Raw genomic sequence first — 24,714 nt, 5'->3', positions numbered from 1 at the left:
AAATACCAGAGAATCACGCCATATTCTGGCACACTTTTTACAGATTCTTTCTAAGTTAAATTCTATGTAAATAGGTTTTAGAAAAAGTAATTTATGACTATAGTGATTATCTGTGAAGTGTGAATTTGTCAGGTTGTTTTGCTCTGTATAATAATGTGAACATTTTAAGGTCTTCTGCAATTTTATCCAATTTCAATTACATTTTTTTGTCCAATAAAGAAAATAGCTTCAATATAAAAATATCTTGGAAATATTTTTAAAACTTTAGATCAATGCTGTTTCTCTTTTAAGAAAAAAAACTACAAGGGGCACTTCCATGGGTAACTTATTTCTCTAACTAAAAATATCCCTTTCCAGCCCTTCAAGCTTGTAAAGGTATATAAAGTTTCTGTACTGCTTGTTAAATCTAGCTTCACCAGTATTCTTTGAAACTTGTGTGCTTTGTTATCATTCTTCTCTCTGAGGACAGCAATGGAAGGGAGTTACCTCAGATTTGTACTTGGTCCTGTGCATTGTACTTACGTGTCTTACGTGACTGTGATTTAGTGGGCGTGAGCTCGTCCTCCCATCGGGTGCCTGTCCACTGCCTCAGAAAGCCACAGTCTAAAGGAAGGGCAGACTTATAACTTTAGTACAAGGCATACAATGACTCGGAAAGAGAATTACTCACAAAGCCCTGGTGGGAATGCCAAAACTGGAGCAATTACTTCTGACTCAAAGGCCCTAACGAGGTGTTACGGGAGGAAGTGGCCTTTGAACTGAACTGGGAAGGTGTGTTAGTGTCCTGAGGCCGCTGTAACAAATTACCACAACCCCCGTGGCTTAGAACAACAGGACTTGATTCTCTCACAGTCTGGGGGCCGGAAGTCTGAAATCAGGGTGTCAGCAGGTCTGATCTTTCTGGAGGCTCTGAGGGGAATCTGTTCCTCCCTCTCTCGTAGCTTCTAGTGCTGTCTGCAGTCCTTGGTGTTCCTTGGCTTGTGGCCGGGTCACTCTAGTCTCTGTCTTCACACGCCTCTGTCTGTGCCTGTGTCTTCTCCGCGTCTCTCTTTTATAAGGACACTGACGTTGGATTTAGCGCCCGCCTTAATCCAGGATGATCTCGTCTCAGAATCCTCACTTTAATTAGGTCGGCAAAGACCCTTGTTCCAGCTAAGGTCTCCTTCTGACATTCTAGGTAGACATATCTTTTAGGGGCCACTAGTCAACCCATTGCCAAAGAGGAGGTAGGATTTCAGTAGGCCCGAGTGGGACGGGAAGGTGCTATTCTCAAAGAGAGACTAGCTTGCACAAAGCAAAGGCGGAAACAGGGAGCACGTTCCCAAAGTTCAAAACCTCCTCCTTTGGAAAGGAAGTATCAATGCTGTCCTGAGTGTCGGATTCCTGGGGGGAGGGGGGGGGGGTGGGTTGGGGTGAGATAGCTGCAGGCCCTGAGGGATGGGGCTGTGTTGTGCAGTGGTGAGGACTCGTGGAGGGTGGCATGTGGTCAGCCTACTTTCAGAAAGAGAAACGCGTACTTCCACGCTTTTCTGGTCACTGGGCTTAATTGTATGCATTTAAACATAGACGTCGTGTTTTTCGGATTGTTTTGTTAGCCTTCGCAGATTAAACCCTCTGACACACTTTTTCCTGGTAGTGCTCTTCAGCAGCTCCCTCCGACAGTGATGTCAGGTCAGCGGAAGATGGGAAGGCTAGTGAGGTTTAACATCATCCCGCAGACACATTCCTTTCGTGGACCACTACCCCAAGTGCCAGGGAGTACTCTGTAATTATGCTGCTGCCAGTGACATAGAAAATAACAGAAGCAAGGATGGAACATTGTGATAATATCTTAACTCCAATTACCTTTTGAATAATGAGAGTTTGAACTTTTTGCCTTTGCAGGAATTTTAATAATGCATTCCAGACAACCTGATATTGTTGAATATGTTTGTTTTTTTTTTCATTTAACTCCAAATTACTCTTATTTTCTATTTCAATACATTTCCTCCTTCAAGTGCCGTTCGAGTCTTCATCATGATGTAAATAATGCGAATAGTGCCATCGGTAATCAGGAAGTTTATACTAAATGTGGAAAAGCAGTGGCATTGTATAATATTTTGCTTTATTTTCCTAACTTAAAATGGTAACTTTTAATAATAACTTTCGCTATTAATGTTGTTTTATTACAGCAATAATAATCTATCCTTATAACAAATCAAAATACATTTTATTATAACTTGTTTTACATATTTAACATTTTGCTTTGTTTGGTCAAGTTTTTATGTTATGGATCCTCCTCAAAACCCATAACCCCTGTCTAATCGTGAGGAAAACATCAGACAGACATACAAGGAAACGAGACATTTACCAGCGTGGCAGACATCATCCTTGGCCACGTGGGAGCAGTGATGCAGAAATGGATCCGAACTTTCTAGGCAGCTATTATAAGATCTTTCTGTGTTCAGTTCTTTTCTGTGTAAGACTCGTATTTTCCGATAGATAAATGTTTCGAGAAAAATGGAATCACACTAACTTAAATTTCAGCCATCCGTTCAGTGCCTGACACTAACATTCATTCGTAGGCTGGTTCTTGTCCTGTGGCGGCGCTCACGGTGGTGTGATGACAGTGACGTCTCTCTCCACTGGTCCTAGTATCTGTGAGGCAGCGGCACATTCATTGCCCCTGCAGAAACTCCCAGCCTCTGGCACAGGGAAGCTGTTGGTAGCTGATGCTGTCTTTGCCTCGCCTGCATCCAGGTTCTCTGATGTCAGCATCTCTGTGCTGTGAGTGCAGGGCAGAAACACCAGAAGTCATGCCCCAGGGTCACCCCTAACCAGAGAGGGCAGGAGTGGTCCTTACAATGAGTTTTATGTCCTTGGCAGCCTCAGCTCTCATTACACAAAGCTGTAACCTCCCTATTGACGATCTTTTTTGACTTTTTCTTTCCCCGTCTCACTTCTGCAGGCCTCAGGGTCAGCTTTGGGAGAACCCACACTAAGACCATATGCAATGAATAGTTATTGACTGAATTATTAATATAGTAGATGGGTAAGATCCTGATCCTTGAAAGAAATTATCATCCAAGAAGGGAAAGAATATTAGAGCTACACAAATCACGATGAACGAGATATGAAGTGATGGCTGATGAGAACGAGAGGCAGGATGCTGTCTGTAATCAGAGGAAGAAGTCATTTTAAACTTCCTTCCTTCCCTTTCTCCGGGCTGTCGCCCACATCTGTGATCGTATGTGATCCACTGCTCCTGTCGAGTTGCGCACGTCCAGGTGCCCTCATTCTCCGCCATGTGTGAGCCTGGGGGGCAGAGACTGGGTCTCTCATGTTCACCTGTGTGTCTCACACCGGGGACAGTGCCTGGCAGACAGTAGCACTCCACAGGTGTCTGTGGGACCCGTGTGTTCATGAGCAAATGAAGCGGCAGAGTTTCCTGAGGAGAAGTGTGGGGGTCTTGGCCTCTGATTTAAATCCCGCCTTGGGCACCTCCTAACTATCTGACTTTGGGCCATTACTTGGCTTCTCCTAGCTTCCGTTTGCTCATATGTAAAGTGAAGAAATTAAGGCATACCCCTCAAGGCTGTTACATAAATTAAATGAGGTAATTTATTGTAATACCTCGTATTACAATACAAAAATGTCTGCTCCACAGCGAGCACTCAAATGTTCACTTTTTTTGTGGGTAAGATGGCATCTGAGGTTGGGTTGAAATTGGACAAGAAAAAATAGAGAAGGATGTTTAAATTAAAGCAGAATGAACTGCTGCAAGGCTGTGAGATTAGAGGCAGTCAGGGACTCAGCAGGGAGCTGCCTGGACATGAGAACGGGCTGTGAGAACCTAGGGTCACAGAGAGGCCAGGCCGCGGGGCTCACGAATGCCAGACGACGGGGTCCGACTTTATTCCACAAGCAGGACAGGAGATATTTGAGAAGGGAACTGTCCAGAAGTTGACAGGAATGATGGAATTATGAATTATAGTACCCTGAAGAGAGGTCAGAATTGAAAACAGATTTGGGAGTGGCTCGCATGGTTTATCAAGAAATCAGCAAACTGATCAGCGTATACTGAGTGTTTGCCACAGAGGAAACAGAGACTGACAAGGGCTCCTCTCCACAGTCGAGGAACTTGGTATTATGCTGTTTAACGCTTACTTTGCTAATGAGTATATACAATAAAGTAATTATTTCTTCTCAGACGTTTGCCAGGTAGTCTAAATCTTCTCCAAGTGTACAGATGAGTGTGGGCTGAGTGGAGCTGTCAGAGAAGTCTCTTGGAGGTGTATGCCTTGAGCTGAGCCATGAAGACAGGAGTTAGTCACTGCAGGCACGGACAGAAGGGCCATTTGTCCCAGCTAAAAGCACAGCTTTGCAATCAAGAGGCATCTGGGTTCAAAGTTTGGTTCCACAACTTCTCATGTCCTTGAGCTGAGGTCTAGTGGAGGAGTTAAGTGGGCCAAGAAGAGATGGAAAAAGTACTCCAGGCAGAGGAAACAATAGTTGAAGGCCCCGTGGAAGGGAGCGTAGCATTCAGGAGGATTAAGATTTGGTGGCTGGAGGAAATACTGGGGTGGGGGCACATAATTGGGGAGGTGGGAGGGGGCCAGACCTTTCAGGATAGGCTCTTGTAGGCTACGTCCAGGATTTTGTCCTTTTTCTAAAGGAATTAGAAGCGATTGAAGTGTGTTCAAACCGGGGGTGTCATGATTAGATCTGCATCTGGCAAAACCATTCTGGGTGCAGTGTGGACCTCGGCTGAAGACAGGGAGATTGGAAGCAGAGAGACCTGTCAGGAAGTTAGGGCGTTTATCGGATCTGGGGTGGTGGCCATGGAGGTGGAGAGAAGTGGATGGATTGGGGTATGAACTCTACAGTGCATCGAGATAAATTGGTAGGGTGAAGGAGACCATATGACAAGGTTGACACCTAGGTTTCTGCGTCATTAGTTGGATGGTGGTGTCGTGCAGTTTACATATAAATATGCTAGAAGCTCCACAATGCATTGTCATTCCTTTTCTCAGTTGTCAATTAACTTTTACAGAGATTTAAATTATAAAACACGCGTTTTGTTTGTGTGTCCGTGTAGTGACGTTTTTCAGTGCTGTCTCCTTGTGTAGATCCATATCTTCGTTTCAGATGTATGTGAATGGTACCTTTAAAAATTTCTTTAATTTCCACTTGTTCATTGCTAGTATATAGAAATTCAGTGGCATGTTTTTCATTTTTTATTAACTCTGCATTCTATGACCTTGCTAATAACCTCATTTTCTTTTCTTAGATCTGGAAACATTTTTGTAGATTCTTTTCTATTTTCTAGGTAGAAAATTATATAGTCTTCAAATAAAGACATTTTTGCTTTTTCCTTTTCGATCTGTGTGCCTGCCTTTTTTTCTTGCCTCATTGCATCATCAAGGACTTCCAGTACAGCGTTGAATAGGATTAGCGCGAGTAAACAGCCTTACCTTCTTGTTCCCACAGGGAAAACATTTCTTGTATTCCATTGAGTCTCTTAGCAGTAGGTTTTTCATACATACTCTTCATCTAATTAAGGAAGTTCTTTATTATTACTGATACTTGCCTTTTTTCTTTCCTTTTTAGCAGAAGACTCAGAAAGTGGCGTTTACATGCGATTCATGAGGTCGCACAAGTGTTACGACATCGTTCCAACCAGTTCAAAGCTCGTTGTCTTTGATACTACGTTACAAGTAAGTGTGCCCAGTTTTCATGAGTCTTTGGTGTACTGTTTGGATGGCTGCTTTTATAAGGTAGTGTGAATCCAGCAACACCAGCAGACATTGTTGAGTCCTTTGTGCCTGTCGGGCACTGTGCTGAGGTTTCATCTGAATTTTCAGTCTTTGTGGCAGCCTTGTAAGGAATGTACTGTCACTGTCCTTTTTCTATAAATAAGGAAACTCAAATTCTAGAGTGAAAGAACTTAAATCGCAAAGCCTAATCCACACGTTGTCGAATTTAAGAGCTGAATCCACAGAACTGGTGAGCGACGGGGTCAGGAACTTGAGCACAGGTCTATGCCATGTGTGATGGAGCCTAAGTCGTTAACCGTTAGACTGTAGCGGCTCCTTTGGGAGATCCTGATCTTTTTTCTTAGTTATTTAGTAGAATATATATAAAGAAATTTGAAATAATACTGGTTAAAAAGAAAAAATTACTAGCGTGGGTAAGCTCTTGAGAGAGAACTTAATTGGTCTCTTTTTAGCAGAAAATTTGAACCTGATCATTTTGGTATTAAGATTGAGCTTACTGCAGCTCATTTTATACCAATGTGACTTATAATCATAAATGAAAAGTCCTAAATAATACCTCAATGTAATGATCAAATTACATCCAACTTAGATAATAAAATGTGTGTATACACGTATCTACACGTATGCATTTAGCGTCTGTATTTATATGTACATCTTTGCCAAGTGGGATGGTGTTAAGGTGTGGTCCCAGCGGTAGCCGTGGAGCCTGGGATTCCTGGGCAGTCGGGCTTCATTCAAGTGCAGTCCTGGGAGAGCCCGCCGGGCCTGGGGGACCTGGATGGGGATAGGGGGGTCTCGGGCAGAGATCCGTGGAGGGCACCCCCGCTGGCTCCTCAGTGGAACTCGGGGGGTCAGGTGCCCTTTCGAGTCCGTCCCAGTCCCTTTCAGACTTGCCCAGGCTGGGCCAGCTCTGCCGGTGCTCTGGGACCCGCCCCGCCCCGCCCCAGCCCACTCTGGGGCTCCCAGCACTGCCCCTGCGGCTCTCCTTCAGAGGCGCCTGGGCTCTTGGGGCCACTTTGCTGCATTCAGTGCCTGCTGCACAGGGTTCTCAGAAATGTAAAAATGGTTTTGTTCTTAATTTCATTTTCCACTTGTTTTTTGTTAGCATATAGAAGTACAACTGATTTTAGCGAACTGACCAGATATCCTGTGACTTTGCTAAGTTCACTTCGGACCAGGTAGCCTTCAAGATCCCTTCTAAAAACTTAAGATTCTCTTGTTCTCTGACACTGAGGACAGGGAGGCATCCCGTAGTCTTACAGAAGGGAAAGCGGCAGACAGTCACTTCTAGGAAATACATTCTGCCACTGTAACTGCAGATTTCAGTAGCAAAACAAATAGAAGTTCTCAATTCCCCCAATAAAGAACTACCAGAGCAGCCCGTGCTCCCACCCCGCCGGAGGCTTCCTTTTCCAAGCACCAGACCTCCTGGCCATTCGTTTTCCACCAACAGCAAAGCGACAGGAGGTACAACCTGTGTCGGCTCTCACTTCCTCAGCATTTCCCTTGCTGTGAAATAGACTGTCTTCTGAATTTAGAGTCCAGCCAAAGTGAGTAATACATGGAAAATGTGACGCTTTATGGGTTGTCAGAGGTCCCTAATCCTGTAAATGTCATTTCCCTAATTGATGGGAGCTGCGCATGCATCCTCTCCTGGAAGCCACAAATCCCGTGAGGCTCTCGGCTTTGAGGGAGCTAAGCGGGAGCGGGGGATCTTTTGGCGCTGGTTACAGCAAAGCTGAAGATACGGGTGAAAGGGGTGAAGGGAGTGTCTTCTAGACACAGACGGCAGTAGTCGTTGATACGTCTCCAGAGCAAAGAAGGCGAGCAGGAAAGGCAGTACAGGGGTGGCAGCGTACCGGAAACAACCCGAGTGTCCCCACTAAGAGACTACTTAGAGCGCTTCTGTAGAGGCGTGCAGTAGAATACCATGGAGCATTTAAGAAGAATGAAAAAAATGTTTGTCAAGAATATATTTATTTTTTAAGTTAAAAAAGCAAGTTGCAGAACAATACGTATTAAGACCTAGTTATTCTGAGGGTACAAAGTATCAGAGTCATAACTGGTCTGGGGACCAAAGTCAACCATTTGCAGGTAATTAAGGCGTTAAGTCAGAGAGCAAGAGGGCAAGGTAGCCTTGAGGCACATTGGTGCTGTGCCGGTCCAAGCACACGGCTGCTCACGGTCCTTGTAAAGTGGTGGGGAGAGAAGGGATGTGTCCGGGCAGCAGCAGCAGGTCCCCCAAGATCCACATCTGGAACAACCGCTGCACTGAGAGTCACCGCGTGATAGTGTTTACAGTAATTCCAGGACACGCAGTCACATGCCAGACAGGCGGCTTACCTGGGACGTGGTGTAAACCTCCTCTGCCTCTCCTCATCTCTGCACTTCCCCCAGGATGATCGCCTGCATCTGATTGGCTAGCCTGGCAGCAAGAGGAAGTTCCAGAGGCTTCCTTCTTGGTCCTTCTTACCACAGTGCCCCTCCCCCATGGGTCTGAGAGCCAGCGTAGGGGTCCTGCCAGTCGTCGGGATGTCATTTTCAGTTACACATTCAGGAACTGAGGAAGTAACCACAGCGTGGTCTGCAGAGCTCCTGAGCCCCTGCTGGTTCACCTTAGGCCAGGACTCCACCTGTCACCTGAAGACCATAAGTCCCCCATTTCACTAGTGACCACATGGCATTTTGAGTTCTAGTATTGGCATCCTTTCAGAGCAAAGGTCTAGTAACCCTGAAGAGCCTGCATTTGCTCTTCCCCAGTGCATGGTCATTCTGGTAAGTGGGGGAGTAACAGTATGTGCAGGGGTAGAGCTGGAGACCGCTTCCTCAGGGACCTGGCCTCCCTCTGAGTGGGGGCCTGGGTCTGTGAGCCAGCAGGGGTCTGGACACTGGCTGAGAGGACTCAACTCCATTTGATGACTTGAGTCAGGGTTTTGGCCCCTAGATTTAGAGTTTTTCTTATTATATAGGTCAAATGTAAGCCTTTCAGAAGGCATTGCATCTGTGTCATTCCTAGGGACCCTGTAATCAGCTAGCCACCGCCACACCACCCGTGGGTCACAGCATGCTCATCACCGCACACGTGCTCACCCTAACTCAGGCAGGTCAGCACCAGCACCTGCCTGGCCACCACAGGGCCCGACGTCCACTGGACTCAGTGAGCCGTCCTGGGCGCCATCTCTTGCCCTGGTGTCTGGCCTGCAGTGCACAGCCAGCATGGAGCTTTTCAAGGGTGGAGGGGTTCCCCCTCCTCGTACAGTTCTCAAAGGCTGGGTGGGGGCGTGACCTCTGGGCCCTTTCGGGGAGTATCTCTGGGGCCCCACGTGATGAATCTGCCCTGAGCCTGTGGATTCACTCTTCGTTATGCCACAGAAGTTCTGGCATCTCAACCTCGTTAAACACGGACTCAGCAATGCCCTGTATTTCAGGCAGTCAACCCAGAGAGCTTTATAGCCTCTTCCAGCTACATACACTAAACATTAAATCCACTTTTCTGGTAAGCCCCCCTATATCAATAAATTCTGCCAAATCTGCTGTTAAAGTCCACCTTCTTGGTCCAACATTATTAGAAGCTGTTCTCACGCTTAATTCCCAGATTTCTGCAGGTGTGAAACAGCAAAACCTTACCATTCTTCCCATGCATAAGCCGTTCCCCTCTGGAGCATACTGGAGTCCGCAGTCACAGGTCCAGTGGCAGCAGAGCAGCTGTGGTTGTCTGGAGAATGATGCTGGTGTAGAGCATCTGCCCAGGAAAGCTTGTTACTCGGCTTCCAGGGGAAGAAAGGTGATTCTGACACTGCAGAGCCAGCTGTTTGCACTGCCGAGGGAGGCTCAAGTAACTCCAGGACTCAGGAATCGCAGCTTTGTCTAGTCCAACTGATGTCCCTGTGCTGGGTCCTACGGTCACACTCCTTCCTAATTAAGGTCCCAGTTTTGATGTCAGAGACGTTGTGAGGCTGTGAATTCAGTGATGGTGAAGTTCTGCATCCGTCAGAATTACATTTTGTGTCTGATTTTGGAAATATCAGCCCTGTAGCTACAAGATAAAGGGCTTTTTAGGGCTGCCGTAGAGCCTCTCAGGTTCTCCAGCTGTGACCAGAGACCGTGACCTGAGCTTGTTGTTTCTGCCCTGTACAAGCCCAGCGCGCTTGCAGGACGACGCCCGCACCAAGTCCTGTGGTCCTCTTGCTGCCATAATGGCCAGAGCAGCAGCCGCCTAGATCCCGGCACCCCTGGGGGCAGGGGTGGTGGTGACACCACAGTCACAGTGACTCGTTCCCTCTTGATGCTACTGCCTGCCCAGGGCCACCGGGATCTGCTTTCCCACTGACCAAGAGCTCAGCACTGTGTTCAGGACAAGGACGTGAACCCAGTCCCAAATGCTCTATTCCCAGAACCCCGTCTGGTACCACTTTCTGATTCGGTCAGGGGCCAGTCAGGACACAGAAGCCACACTGGCCATGGAACAGAAAATTAACATAAGTGATGTTAGTTGGATATCAGTTAACTAGATAACGGAAAGGGTAAATACGACCTCTAAGGTGGTATTCTCAAAGTGTGGCTCCCAGACCAGCAGCATTCCACATCATCTACATTATGGGAAATGCAGATTCTCAGGCCATCTCGGACCCACTGAATCAGAAAGTAGGGCTGAGGCTCGCTGCTCCATGTCTTACCAAGTTAAGTCCTTCTAGAGATTCTGGTGTGAAAACCCCTGCTGGGAGGTATCATGGAGGCCACAGGGGCCTCTGGTGCCTTCTGAAGAGGATGCCTTCGAGCTGGGGCTGTCTCTGGGTGAGAGCGAGGGCGTGGGTGAGGCTCATTCTGCACGTATCAGGAAAATGACGGACTGGAAGGAAATGGGTGCCCAGTGGAGCATCAGTGCTAGGGTGAAGCCCACAGGGACTGCTGTGGACTGAACTGTGTCCCCTCCCCCTCCCCCCACCAAAGTTCCTGTGTTGAGTTCCTAACCCTCAGTACCAGAGAATGTGACCTTCTTTGGAAATAGTCGTTGCACATATAATTAATTAAGAAGTGTGGGTCCTCGTGAGCTCACAAGGAGCTCAGCCCATGGGGTGATGAAGCCCACCACAAGAAACCAGGACATCAGTCAGCACTGTGAGCAGTAGAGACTAGGGTTCGAGGGGGGGTTGAGTGGGGAAGGGCACTGCAGGCCAGGGGCACGGGGTGGGTTAGGCACAGGAAGACCACACGGCGTAGGTGAACTCCAGCCCAGGTCTAAGCTGCATAGGCAGAGCTGGGGAGTTAGCTGGGGGTGGAAGAGAAAGAAGTACTGGTCTGCTCAGGTGGGAAGAGCAGGTGGGCGTGTGAAGGCACCAGGGTGCTGGTGCAGTAGCCCCTTCTTGCTCCTGGGCTACTGCACAAAGTCTTCCAGAACGGGCCCTGCTGCACCAGCAGCCAGCTAGACGTGGAGTTCTTAAAGCACTTGCTCACTTCAGCCTCAAGCCTGGGATCCATGGGAGCAGCTTCTCTTTGGGAAAAGGGAGATTAAAGCCTTCCCCCAGGGCTGTACCAAGCCCACCAGAGGCCCCCGACTCCCAGCTTCTTGGTGAAGGCTGAGGTGGAGGCAGGCGAGGCTGGCGGTCAAACTGGGGTCTTCAGCCCACACCCCCCAACCATGAGTTGGGAGAATCTTCCTTTCTTCCCTTCATTCTAGAAAGGAAAACAAGGCTGGCAACTTGGTATAATGAGACCTTTTACACCCCGCCTGTGCCGCTTGTCCAAGTCTGGTCTGAAAGGTAGTAAAGAGAAGCTACAGTGACGAAGAGTTGCTTGGCAACAAAATAAATAAAGTAGTGCTGGATTACAACCCAAAGTATAAAATACCCATGAGTCCATGCTGATACAAAGGAATGACTGAATAAAAAGTGAGGGAGAACAGACTAATGTCCCATGCAGAAGAATTCCAGATGATCCATGCAGATCCTCTGCCCTTAGGAGGTGGAGCCTGACTCCTCATGCCTGCGTGTGGGCTGCACAGTGACTGCCTTCCATAGAGTACCACATAGAAAGGGGGAGGAGAGAAGAGCAGCTCACAGCAGAGAAACCTGACAAACCTGACAAACCCTGCCTCAGCGAGGTGAGCAAGGTCAGCGTCAACCCTTGATATGGCGTGACGAGAACAGCTGCTTACCTCTGTGGGCTTCCTCCCCAAAACACACAGCCCCAGTTTAGTCATGAAAAAACATGAGACAAATCCCAACAGAGGGACAACCTACAGTATGCCTCACCCATCCTCCTCACAGCTGTCAGGGTCATTAAAAAACAAGGAAAGTCTGAGAAACTGTACAACCTAGAGGACCCTAAAGAGACATCATGGCTAAATGTAACATGGGCTCCTGGAACAGAAAAAGGACATCAGGGGAAAACTGAGCAAATCTGAATAAAGTATGGTGTTCAGTTAATAATAATGAAAAAAAAAGATGTGTGGGTCCTAATCCAGTATGACTGGTGTCCTAGAAAGGGGAAATAGGGGCACAGAATCCTGCACAGAGGGAGAAAACCAAGTGAGGATGAAGGCAGAGAGCAATTTGATGCTTCTGCAAGCTGAGGAATTGCACAGATTGCCAGAAACCACCAGCAGCCAGGTGAGAGGCTGGACGGATTTTAACACACAGGAGAGGAAACAACCCTGCCAACACCTCCAGCTCAGACTTCAGGCTTCTGATAAATTTCTGGTGTTTATGCTCCCTGTTTGTGGTACTTTGTTATGGCCACCCTTGAGAGCTAATCCAGGTAGCAAACAGGTAGAAGCAACTCCTTCTTCGCAGGCTAGCTTTGCAGGCCCCTGCCAGCCTGCTTTCTGCCAGAGGCTGCCGTAGAGCCAGTGGCAGAGCCGGAATGTGGTCCACAGGTCCCGGCATCACAAAGCAGAGTTAGAAGGGAGAATTTGGAGCTGAGAGACAGTGACTTAGCAACTGGCACAGCAGAGGAGGGGGGCACACCCCGTCCCCTCCAGAGGAGCCCAGTAGTTCAGAGAAAGGCAGGTGTGATTTAATGCCTTCAGACTCTAAGTGGTGACACCTCAGGAGTTGAGAGAGGCTCAGAAATAAATAAAGTTTCACAATGGAATCATCACTTCCCAGGAGTGGGTTTGGGGGAAAGCATTAAGAATCATGTAGGTCTTCCCACCATGGCAGTATGATTCTTTTAGCAACACCCTACAAATGATAACTATTTTCAATAAACTCTTTATCTTAGAGTAGTTTCAGATTTATAGAAAAGTTGTGAAGGTAGTACAGAGAGTTCCCACATAGCCCACACCCGGTTTCATCCATCTTTGCCAACTTACATCAGTAGGGTGTACATTTGTCACAGTGAACAAACCAGCATTGATACAGAATTATTACCTGAAGTTCCGTGCTTTTTACCTAATGTCCTTTTTCTGTTTGAGGACCCCAGCTGGGTTACTCTGTTACATATAGTCGTCACATCTCCTTAGGCTCCTCTTGGCTGTCACGTTTCTCACTCTCCTTGCTTTTGGTGACCTTGACCATTTTGAGGAATACTGGGCAGGGATTTTGTAGGATGCCCCCTATTGGAATTTGTCTCATGTTCTTCTCACAGTCAGGCTCGGATTCTGGAAGGCTTTGGAAGGAAGAGCACAGAGGTAAAGTGCTGTTCTCATCACACCATGTCATGGGTGCGTACTGTCACATACTCATCGCTGTTGGCCTTAATCTCGATCACCTGGCTGAGGTCGTGTCTGTCCGTTTCTCCACTGGAGAATTACTCTTTTTCCCTTGTTCTGTACTGTCCTCTTTAGAAGGAGGTCACTTGCACAGCCCACACTTAGGGGGTGGCAGTTAGGCTCCACCGCCTCGAGGGCTCTATAAGTAACTAGGATTCCTCTGCAAGGGACATTCGTCTCTTCCCCCCAGTTAGTTATTTATTTAATCATCTGTATCAGTATAGATTTGTCAATATATTTATTCCAGTGGCTTATAATCCATTACTACTTTATTTTGTTGCTCAAATTATTCCAGTCAATGTGATTTTTAATAATGCCAAGAAGAGGAAACAGGCAAGTATCCAAATAAGTGGCTGTTCGCCAAGCACGAGTTTTTGGAAGAACAGGAAGAAAATATAGAATGAAGAGCATAGAACTGAAAATAAGCTCGAAGAAGGGCGTGAGTAGGAAGGCTGCCCAGGGTCGTCTCAGCTGGGGGTTGGATGAAGATGCGCAGGTAGAGGCGGCGCGGTGCTTGCCTGTCTTAGAAGGAAAAGAGAGGGGCCAGGCCTTTTGCTCAAGACCCGAGCTTCGGTCCGATCATGAGCAGGTGGGTCTCTGTGGCTCCGTTTGTACTTATTCATTATCACGGAAAGTGATTTCAAAATGTTGAAAAGGTACAGTAAATGGTGATTAGAGGACATTACAGCCCAAGATAGCTATCAAGATTATGGGAGGGTGCCTGTGGGCTGAGCCACTGCGCCTTCTGATCCAGGTGAATCCCACTCGAGGGTAATGAGGGGATGCAGAAAGCAGACTGCCAAACTGTTAGTGATGTTGGAGGAATTGTGGATATTAGTCTGATGACCCAGGCTAGAGAGGAAAGGAAAGATGTAAATTCCTCAAAAAACTGGGTGTGGAATGTGGTGTCACTCCCAGGTAAGATGTTTGAATGAATTATTAATGTAAATAAAAGAAGCAGTAATCTCTAGGAGCCTATCATAAATTGGCCCAAAAAAAGTCACAGAAGATGAAGCTGATTTCCTTTTTGGACTTTCCATAGATGTGGTAATTCCATGACAGGCATATCTGGGTTTCAGCCAGACCCTTGACAGAGCCTTGTGTGATATCCTGATGGATAAGATACAGAAGTAGAGTTTGGCAGCTCAGCGAGTGAATTAATGGCTCGTTATGGACCTTAAAAGGATGTTGATTAAATCTCAGTCTGGAGCAAGGTTTCTAGTTGTATTGGATACCTCTTGTGGCTGTTGTAAAATCTTCTCCTGCCACCTGTTACTCCAGCCACACTCGCCTCTTGCAGTTGCAGTCAGGCGGCAGCTCGCCTCGGACCACCGTGGCATACTTCAGCCTCCTTAACCAACAGAGGACGGAAGCCGGTGGATAAACACCTCCGCCTTGCACCCTCAGGGTGGATGGTCCTCAGAAGATCCTGGTGGAGTTAAGTGTCAGTCTTCCCCTACTTGTGGCCATCTCAGTCACTCATCCACATGCTGGCTCACCTGCTCACCTGTTTCACTCCTGTCCTCCACTCCTCCAGGGGTCACATTCCCACAGAAACAATGCGCAAGCCAGGCTCTGCTTTCTAGGGAACCTAAGCCAAGAAGCTGGTGGGATGCCATAGGATTCTTTTACTCTAAGCTCACCAACAATTGGAACAATGACTCTAATATTGATTTTGTTGCTGGCATCATCTAATTTACAGATGACTTGAAACCAGGAGGGGTGGCCAATAATAATCAATATCCAGAAAGATTACTCAACAAGCTAAATTATTCTTAGGACCAATTAATAAGTAGATGGTATCCAGAACAAAGGAACTGATAGCATATCAGTATTCCAGAAAAGAATAAAACTGGAGGCGAAACGCTGTGCTAAGAAGTGACGGATGTGCAGATGAGCAGACATGGCCCTGCCCTCCACAGGCTTACGCTGGGGAGGGGACACACCAGCTCCACGGACTATTGACCAAAGACGTACACATGAGTAGTTTTGAATGTCAAGTGGTACAGAAAAGCTTACAATAAAAACCTCTTGTCCCTGTTCCTTATGCGCTTGTCATACTCCTCAGAAACAACCAGGTCAGCTGTTAAATCTAGATATACTGCCGTCTTACCTCAGTTCATTAATTTTATGCATTTTTTACCTCCTAGTTCGGTCGATGGCTGTTTTTGCTCCTTGTATTGCTTCCGCCCTCCCCTCGTCTTCCCAGTGTAACTGTTTCTCAGTTTACAGTTAAGACCTTCCTGGCCTGCCTTCGTTGTTTTGACTGTGTCATTGTCAGTCACTGGTGAGCCCAGTGGACACTGCGGTTACATTTCCTTGTTTCTACAGTTCACTGTTATTCCTGGAGTTTAGAATTCTTCTGTTTTATTTTCTTTGACCATCTAAGTCTTTTCACACCTTCTAACTTCTCGATAGAATTTTCAGTCAGCCTTGTTGGATAGGTTTTTAGCTACCCTTGGAGCCACTGCCGCTGGGTTCTCCGTCTTCCTGCTCAACCCTGACACGTCACTCTAACCTGCTCGTCACTGTCACCTGAGTCTTCATTTGGTTATCCCAGGAACTACCTCACCCTCTCCTTCATTGGAGCTTCTGTTTTTCTACACCTTTTCTGCTTTGATTTGTTCCCTCCTTTTTGGTGGGGCACATTCCCCGCCAGCTTCCTGACCTAGTCCACTCGGCTGCTATAACAAAACACTACAGACTGGGTGCATAAATAACAGGAATTTATTTCTCACAGTTCTGGAGGCTGGAAGTCCAAGATCAACGTGCCCACCAATTCAGTTCCCCAGTGAGGGCCCGCTTCCTGGCTTGCAGACGGGTGCCCTCCTCCCACCGTGTCCTCACAGCATGGAGCCAGTGAGCTCCGGTGTTTTCCTCTTCTTAGAAGAACACTAATCCTACCGTGGGGGTCCCACTCTCATGATCTCATCTAAACCTAATCACCTCCCAAAGGCCCCACCTCCAAATACCATCATATTTGGGGTTAGGGATCCAACACATGAATTTTAGGGGACCACAAACATTCAGTCCATAACACTTCCCCAGAAAAGATGCATGGGAAGTGATTACTTGAAATTTTAAATATCTGTATCCTTTCTACTCAATTTGTAGACTACTATGTATAGAATTCCGTAATGAAAATACTTTTTATTTAGAATTTTGAAGGCATTGTTCCATTGCTTCCGGCTTCCAGTGTAGCTGAAGAGAAATCTGTTGCGATTTGTTATTTTATTAATCTCCATCTTTTATATGTGATTTTTTTTCCCCTCTGAAACCTTTGGGGTTTTCTCTAAATCTGGTACTTCAGGATTTCATGCTAATGTGCCTCCTTGTGGTCTTCTCTCACTCTTTGTGCTGGGCACGTGACGTGCCTTTGAACCTGATGCACACGTTGCTTGGGTCTCTGTTCTCCATGTTATTTCTTCAGTAATTTACTGTTTTCTTTCTTCTGGAACTTCACTCAGCAGATCTTGGGCCCCCTGGTTGATCCTTTAATATTCTTCTCCTGTGTCTCTCTCTCTTTGCCTTTTTGTTCTACTTTTGGGGAGGTTTTCTGTTTTCTTAACCCTTCTAATAAGATACATCTAAAACTAGAACTTGGGTAAATTCAACATTCAAGATTTTGTCGAGTGGCTGGTGAGTCTTGGCTTCGTGCTCATAATTAAGAGTGAGCACCAGCGCTTTGAGCAGACGCACTGTGTTTACAGATGGGCTTCTTGCTTCGTGGTTTCACTGAAGAGGGGTGGGACCGCCATCTTTTTCACGGGAAGCCCCCACACATTCCTGTCTGTCTGTTGTATTTCTTGTGCAGTTTCTCCAGAAAATAATCTGTTGATGCTGTTGGTGGGTGGCTCTGGTTATGACCTGATTTGAAACAGTCTTCCTGTTTGTTTTTGTACCCTGTTCCCACCCCTCCCAGAGTGTCCAGAGCCTCCAGCCTTGGGTCTTCTGTGTCCAGGGAGAGATCAGTCTGCTTCTCAACACCTGACCCCCCCAACCCCTCCCCACACGAGGCTCTTCTTTGTTACTCAGTACCCTCTCTCCATCTGCTTTGGTCTCGGGTCTCTCATAGGTCATTCTGTTTCCAGTTTATACTCCCTGTAGTTTGGGGGTAACTTTTCAAGAGGAAAAGTTGTCAGAAATGTTTTTCCTCTGCCGTTTTTAAACCTAAGGAATCACAAAGGGGACTCCAGAAGTAACAGAAAGGGGATAACTTAGGTACTGTGGGAGCAGAGGAGGGAATCTCAACGTGATTGGAGTGACATGGGTAGGTTTGTTGTGGGGTTAAAAGTTAAAGCTGAATTGGGTTTTAATAGGTAGAGTTGAAGGTAAGTTCATTTGAAGTAGAAGGAACATTGTGACACAGAGGCAGAAAAATGGAAGATGAGTTCAGCGTGTCTGCCTGAGCTGCAGAGGGCAGGCTAGGGCTGGATTATGGAGGGGCTGGGACAAGGTGCCCAGACGGTGGACCCTTCTTCACACAGTGGAGAGCCATCAAAAACGGGAGAGATGCCGTCAGGAGTTGAGCCCATTTGACAAGCTCTGATGTAAAAATTGAGTAAGAAACCAAATTGCATAGTTATAAAGAGCTTTAGCTGTTCATCAGCACTAATTTTAAAAGTCCTGCAATCAACTTAATTACTGAAAATCAGGGTAAAACTGTGTAGAGAACAGCGAAGCGTCAGAGGAACCAGATCTCCATTTTTTGGAGCCCAGATGTGCCGCTTGCCGTCAGATTGCCAGAGTCTCTCAGAGCAACTGAGGCCTGCTTACTATTTTGAAAACCATTTCTGTATTAAAATTTTGTTTTCCATCTTCACTTATCTAATTATAACATTTGGTTGTTTGAAAATTCTATTAAAAAGTCAATTTTAAAATTGATAACAGAGCAAATTGCATCTCAGTTGAAAAGACAAGTTTTTAAAGGTATTCAAGACCCCTGAGAGCTTTTTCCTGCAGCTTAGAACTACATGCCAGTCCTGTTTTTATCCTAATTATGGGTTAATTGGTAACACCCTGTGCCTTCTGTAGTTGTGAAGAATTTTCTATATAGAGTTTTAAGTTGCTCCGCAAACAACCCCAGACACGTGTTGTTAAGAAAGCCAGGTTTTTGAAGGCATCATTCTTGGGAGGGAGGTGCAGCTGAACCACCAGAGCAGTGGGCACGGTTCCTGAGCTGGGGACATTCTGGAACGTTCTTAAGGCGCTGTGAGTGCATCTCGTCCGCTTTAGAGTATGATATTGCATCTTTGGAGGGTGGAGTTGTGACTCCCTCCATGATGTGTGGGCGTGCCAGTGGTTCATGTGGTTGTGAAATTAAAGCAGTAAATCTTCCTCTGTCTGCTTCTGGTGGCGTCAGTACAGGATGCAAGATTAAAGCAGTTATTCTTTTTGGCTCTTAGTGTTGATGCCAGGCTGCATATCTTCACATACAGGCCGTTTAATCACGCAGTACCCTCTGGGGAAAGCATTACCTGCCGGTCTCATTTTATAACCGAGAATGTCGAGGCTGAGAGAGGGCTCAGTAGCAGAACCAACAAAAAGTTGGAGTTTAGTCGGTCTCGAAACTTCACCTGTTGAAAGGAAGAGGAGATGAACTCCAAGTATTTTCCGTCATGTTCGATGGTTTTCTCTTCTCTTGCAGAAGTGATGGCACTTTTCACAGTAAATTCATCCCATTCTTGGCCGTTGGGCTGCTTCGTTGGGAGTTTTCTCACCAGCTCCCTGGTGCTGACCCGCTGGCACACGTGGGCCATCTGAACGCCCCGAGCCGGCCTCACCCCTGCCGCCTCCAGGGTCAGCGTCAGCGTCAGCGTCAGCGTCAGCGCAGGCCGGCCTCCCCTTGTCTTAGGTTTACAGCGGTCTGCGGACTCGGTGAGCAGCTTTGCAGCATTCAGGGCTGTTTGAGAGCTTTTAGGTAGCAGATTGGTGGGAGAGGTTATCGTGGGACGGCAGGGGCTCTTTCTGTTTCTGAAAGAACAGTCATTGTATTTGAGTGTTAGAATTAACCCGTGCTGACGTTCCTGTCACCCTCGGTCTGATTCTTGCTCCTAGAAAGTTAACATGTCTTTTCTTCTCTGGCTGATTTTCTCTTTGATTCCATTTTCAGCGTCTTGTCTATGATGTGCTTAGACGTGGTTTTATTTGTATTCATCCTGCCTGGGTTTTATTTGAGTCTTTTTGGTAGATTACAGTTTTCTGTTGAAGTTTCCCTATTTGAAGATGATTTGGGAAATGCCCTCAGAAAAGCTGCAGGTGCCCCTGGAGCTCAGTTCCTGGGCTGCTTCTCTTTCGGGGGCTACGGCTGTTTGAATCCTTCCTGTGCGCTGCACTCGGTGCTTTCAAGTACTGAGCTGTGTGTTTTGTCCAGCTTGTATAGTTGTTCTCAGCTCTTTCATTGTGGCCAAACTCGGAGCTTTCTGGAATGGCTTTTCAACAGCTGTGATCACTTACAGTTTTATGAATGATCCTGATGAATGATTTTAACACTGGTTTTCTCTCTTAAATCTGTTATTTTGGAGAAAACAATACGCAATTTATGGTTTTAAAAAATGCCCCCACTCCCTTCCTATTCCAGCAAGTTTAGAAAAACAAGTTAAGCAGGTATTTGTTTTAAAATCTGTGTATCTGTGACTTCTCCTCCATAATTTTTTATAGTACTTCTAGGTCCACAGTCAAGGATTCCCGGAGCATCATCCAGGTAGAAAGAGCAGACCATTCACACTGGCACATCGTCCCTGGATGCCGTTTAGTTACACAAACAGCATGAATATTTTTATGATTCTTGACGCAAGCTGTGGTTCAAAAAATATTTTATCGATTTATAGGTGCTGATTAGGGAGTGTTTCTCTCCCGTGTCAGCAGACTGGCTCTAGTCACCTCCTCTTCCCAGTTCTCTACTAATCCATTCAGCCCGTAGATAGGATCCCTGCTATATTCAGGACACAGTGCTGGACTCCGCCGAGTGTAAAAGATAATTGATGAGATCTGCCTTACCCTCCAGCCGTCCCTGTACTCCTTTGTGGGTGAACCAGGCACCTACTTGAGTCATCCTAAATAAAGGCAAAATGTGTCACTGTAAGGGCGTAAACAGGTGCTGATTTCTTATTCCTAGTCTGCTTTGAAGCTCTAGGTTCCTGTAATCCTCTCATTTCTTTTCATTATTCATTAAGTTAACATTTAAGTTCATTAATAGTTTCATTATTTCATTAAGTTAACAAGGAGTTTTAGAATATAGTGGCTGAGAAGATAACCTTTTTCTTTCTTTTTTTTCCTTAAAGATTGGCACCTGAGCTATCAACTGTTGCCAATCTTTTTTTTTCTTGCTTTATCTCCCAAACCGCGCCCCCCCGCCCCGTACATAGTTGTATATCTTAGTTGCAGGTCCTTCTAGTTGTGGGAGGTGGGATGCTGCTTCAACGTGGCCTGATGAGCGGGGCCATGTCCGCACCGAGGATCCGAACCCTGGGCTGCCACAGCGGAGCGCACAAACTTAACCACTCGGCCACGGAGCCGGCCCCATCTTTCTTAGTTAAAAGGAAAACTGTGCCACAGCATTAAAAAAAAAATTTAAAGAAATAACTTTCACTGTCCCGGCTCATTAATATACAGTTTAATTTTTTGCTTATTTGTCTTTGATCTTTTCCATTCAAACACATAGTTTATAATTATAATGTATAATTGTATAATCTGCATTTTTCACTGCCATAAGCCTTTTTTTTCTTTTTTACTTCAACATAGTCTTCATAATTATACTATCTGATAATTGTTTCTCATTGGTATGCCAAGATTTAACAAGTTTTCTTTTGTTGGTGGTGGATATTTTTCCAATTTCAATATTAGAAATGGGGCTACTTTGAATATTAGAAATTGAGCACCGTTGATTCAAGCATCCTGCTCCTGAAATTTTAGTGTAAGTAATTCAACAGGGAAAAAGCTAGTGCACACACGGTATGAATATTTTTGTGGTTGTTGTTACAAGCCTGTGGCTCAAAAAATATCCTAACGATTTATGGTGCCACCAGTCGTTTTACCATAGCACTTGCATTAGGTGCTATAATTTTAAAATATTGGCTTATTTAGCAGCTATACATGATACTTTAAATTTGCTTTAATTTTAAGTTCTTCGGTTGTTAATAAAGTGGAACCATTGTCCCTGTGTTTATTTGCTTTCTGTGTTTAGAGGATCGTTTTCAGCCCTGAGCTTCTGGCTTTTAATAAATCATCACCTCTGATGCCTTCTTTACCAGTCATGGTAGAGGCGTGTTCGTCATGAGGGTTCAGTGAGACACCATATGTAAACGTACTCTGAACAGGGCCTGACCCATAACAGGCCCACAGTGCAGGTCCACAGCCGGAAACCAAACCCAGGCTGCCAAAGTGCAGCACGCTGAACTTAACCACTAGGCCACCGGGGCTGGCCCAATATATATGGTTTTAATTATATAAAGTCTCTGTACAAGAGTCTTTAGATACATTAAGAAAAAAGTTTTTGAAGTTAATTGCATTATTTCAGTTTCAAAAAATAATCTCCAATTCCCATATGCCTTTAAATATAATACAAAAACACTTTTGCTTATGTTAACAAATTAATGTATTTTTAATTTATCAAACTTAGAAAATTTAACATTGAAGATAACTGGTAAGATTTGGTTGAATATTTTAGTTGAAGGAATTTTTCTCCCTGATATAAGGACTTTAAAAGTATGTTCTGTTTCTCTTATTTGCCTTCAGGTTAAAAAGGCCTTCTTTGCCTTAGTAGCCAATGGTGTTCGTGCAGCGCCGCTGTGGGAGAGTAAAAAGCAGAGTTTTGTAGGTAAGCATTGTGGGCCCGGGGAAAAATCTGGAAGGAGAAAGCTTACAAGCAGAAAGCCAAGGTATTTTAATAGGTGCTGGTTTGGAATTCAGCCTAGTAAACATGTTACCAAAATAAAGAACATTCTTTTCATCCTGGCAGAGGTGGGGCCGCTAGTAAATTCAAAACACGTATGAGCCTTTATTGAGTTTCCTTTTTATATTTATTTACTGTTTCTTTCGATTTATCCCCTCTGGCTCTCTGAAGGATCTTCTGTGCCTCTGCCGTTCCTGCGAGCCCAGGACGGTTCTGCTGCGGAGGCTGCGCCAGACAGCGCTCTGTCGGTGCCCTCTGCTCACACGTACATGCCTGTGCTCTGTCCCTGCCTCCTCTCTGCTGAACACCTGTTTGACAGGGCAGATGAGATGATGTCAGTGTGATTGACGGCCTTGCTAAATCCTTGTTACACTATTAAAGATGTCGTGTAACTCACAATACCTAAACTGCATAATTTTTCATCTTGTAACTTCTAGTAGACAATGCATATCGTCTCCCTCAGTATGGCTCACGTTATTTTGAAGTTACCAGTTTACGTTTGCCTCCCCCTCTAGTTTACAACTTCCTCGGGGCGCAGGGTCACATCTTCTTCATCTTTGTAGCCCTGGTGTCTGGTTCATAGTACACACGTAATGAATAGTGACTACTGAAACCGCTGTTTTTAGAATGCTTCTCAGGAAACAATCCAGGTGCCCCAGAAGTATCATATTTCTAAAGCTTATGGAATACTTTATTATTTTAAAGTATTTCAAGTTATTTACATTTAGCTGCAAGTTTTGTGTGATGTTTTATAACAATCAGTAAGTTTTCTCGCATTGAATTGCCAAATACTCTGACTAATTCCATTGTACTTGCTGTCAGGTTCAATTTCAGCTAAATTTGCCTATCTTAGTTTGGTGTAGTTAATTAACAGATTAGTAGTTTTAAATAATATATTAAACTGCTTGATATTTTAAAAGTATATTTTCGAGCTTTTCTAGTGAATATTTCTGGTTTGCTCGTCATTTGAAATTTTTCTTATAAGTTTTCATAGTTGCATATTTAACATATAATTCTTTGTTCCAGGAATGCTAACAATTACAGATTTCATAAATATACTACATAGATACTATAAATCACCCATGGTAAGTGACAGAAACCCTTATGTCAGTAATTGGAGCTGCGCATTTCTATGTATGTGTGTAGGGCTGTGTGTATTTTAAGATTTTTGTGGGTTTTTTCTTTTTTGGTAGGAGGGGTTAGCAGTGCTGGTGGTTGATTTTGCCAAATATCTGTAATGTGCAGAGAACCCCGGTGTAAATTAGTCCTATATTTGAAGCTTGAAGAAGGCAGTCTCGGGAAAAATAAAAGGCAATACCTTACTTACTGAGCTCTCAGAAACCCTCGAGTGTGTGGAATTCTGTGTGCTAATTTATTGCCTAGATGTTCTATAAGCTTCGCTAAATTTGTCATCTGTATGGCACTGTGGGCCTGCTGTGGTGCTGAGACTCTGCCTGGACCCGTGAGCGGAGGAGGCCCCTTGCACCACTCTCGTCCAGGCGCCATCACCAGAGAGGCCTCCCTCTGCAGATGAGGATGCCCTGGGCCTTGTCTTCACTGGCCCGTTGATGTGGGTGCAGCTTCATGCAGTTATTACCCCAATATTTTATAGCAAGGACTGAATGGACTCTGTGGTTTTCAAGAAGTAAAACTTAAAATTGAAGAAATTCAGTTTTGACATTTTTCTGGTGGTTAGGAGAAGACTGCTGCTGGCTAACTGAAGTGGCAGAGCTCCTGGTCCCTGGTCTGTTTTTCAGAGCAGAGTTTGGAAGCTGCACACGGCCTTTCCCATCACTGATTTTTTTTATTCTGCCAGCTTGTTTGGCTTTTATTTTGGCTTTTGTGGTTTTTTGGGTTATTTTGTTTTTGTTCTTTTGGCAAGGGTGGGGAGGGACAGAATTGTATACTCTGTTTCTTTAACTAGTACTATTTGGGGTATCTAAAAGGTAAAAGACAATCCAATTCATAACTGTTTTTACATATAATGGTCAGTATTGCCCAATAATTAAATTCCTACCTAAAATGGAAAAATAAGTTTCTTCATAAGACATATTCTTAGAAGGACATTTTAGCAAAGATTTTGTAAGTATTCCATATTTATTTCACATGATCTATCTGATTTCTTAAATACTACCAATGCAGGTGAATATTGGTTTTCCTTATAATAGTCGCATCTCTGCTTTTGGACCAGCAAAATCAGCCCAAGTATCATTATTAAGTGGATATATTTCGATAAAATGCACTAGCCTCTTATGACAAATCTCAGCAGTAGTTAGTTAAATCAAAATTTAGAAAACAGTTATGTCTAAATATACAGCCCAAAGTGTTTCTTACTACTTGAGGGCACATTTTTT

The 24,714-nt window shown here is 45.2% G+C and overlaps 1 protein-coding gene across 30 annotated transcripts in view; it reads left to right on the top strand.

The window, feature by feature from the left end:
* PRKAG2 (protein kinase AMP-activated non-catalytic subunit gamma 2) overlaps positions 1–24,714 on the top strand; it is a 280,128-nt gene that overhangs the window by 226,653 nt on the left and 28,761 nt on the right. For 16 of the 30 annotated variants that reach the window (XM_070264151.1, XM_070264170.1, XM_023638733.2 and 13 more), the window contains 3 exons: positions 5,593–5,696; positions 22,204–22,285; positions 23,387–23,445. In XM_070264151.1, coding sequence (XP_070120252.1) covers positions 5,593–5,696; positions 22,204–22,285; positions 23,387–23,445 — 245 coding nt within the window. Of the gene's footprint in view, positions 1–1,636; positions 1,695–5,589; positions 5,697–22,203; positions 22,286–23,386; positions 23,446–24,714 lie in introns of all 30 variants that reach the window. The other 14 variants (XM_023638732.2, XM_023638731.2, XM_070264160.1 and 11 more) reach the window with 2 other exon arrangements.

This window comes from Equus caballus, chromosome 4 (assembly GCF_041296265.1).
Source record: "Equus caballus isolate H_3958 breed thoroughbred chromosome 4, TB-T2T, whole genome shotgun sequence".
Lineage (NCBI taxonomy): Eukaryota > Metazoa > Chordata > Mammalia > Perissodactyla > Equidae > Equus > Equus caballus.
The sequence above is the reverse complement of the archived record's forward strand: the minus strand, read 5'-3'. Positions and strand labels throughout refer to the sequence as shown.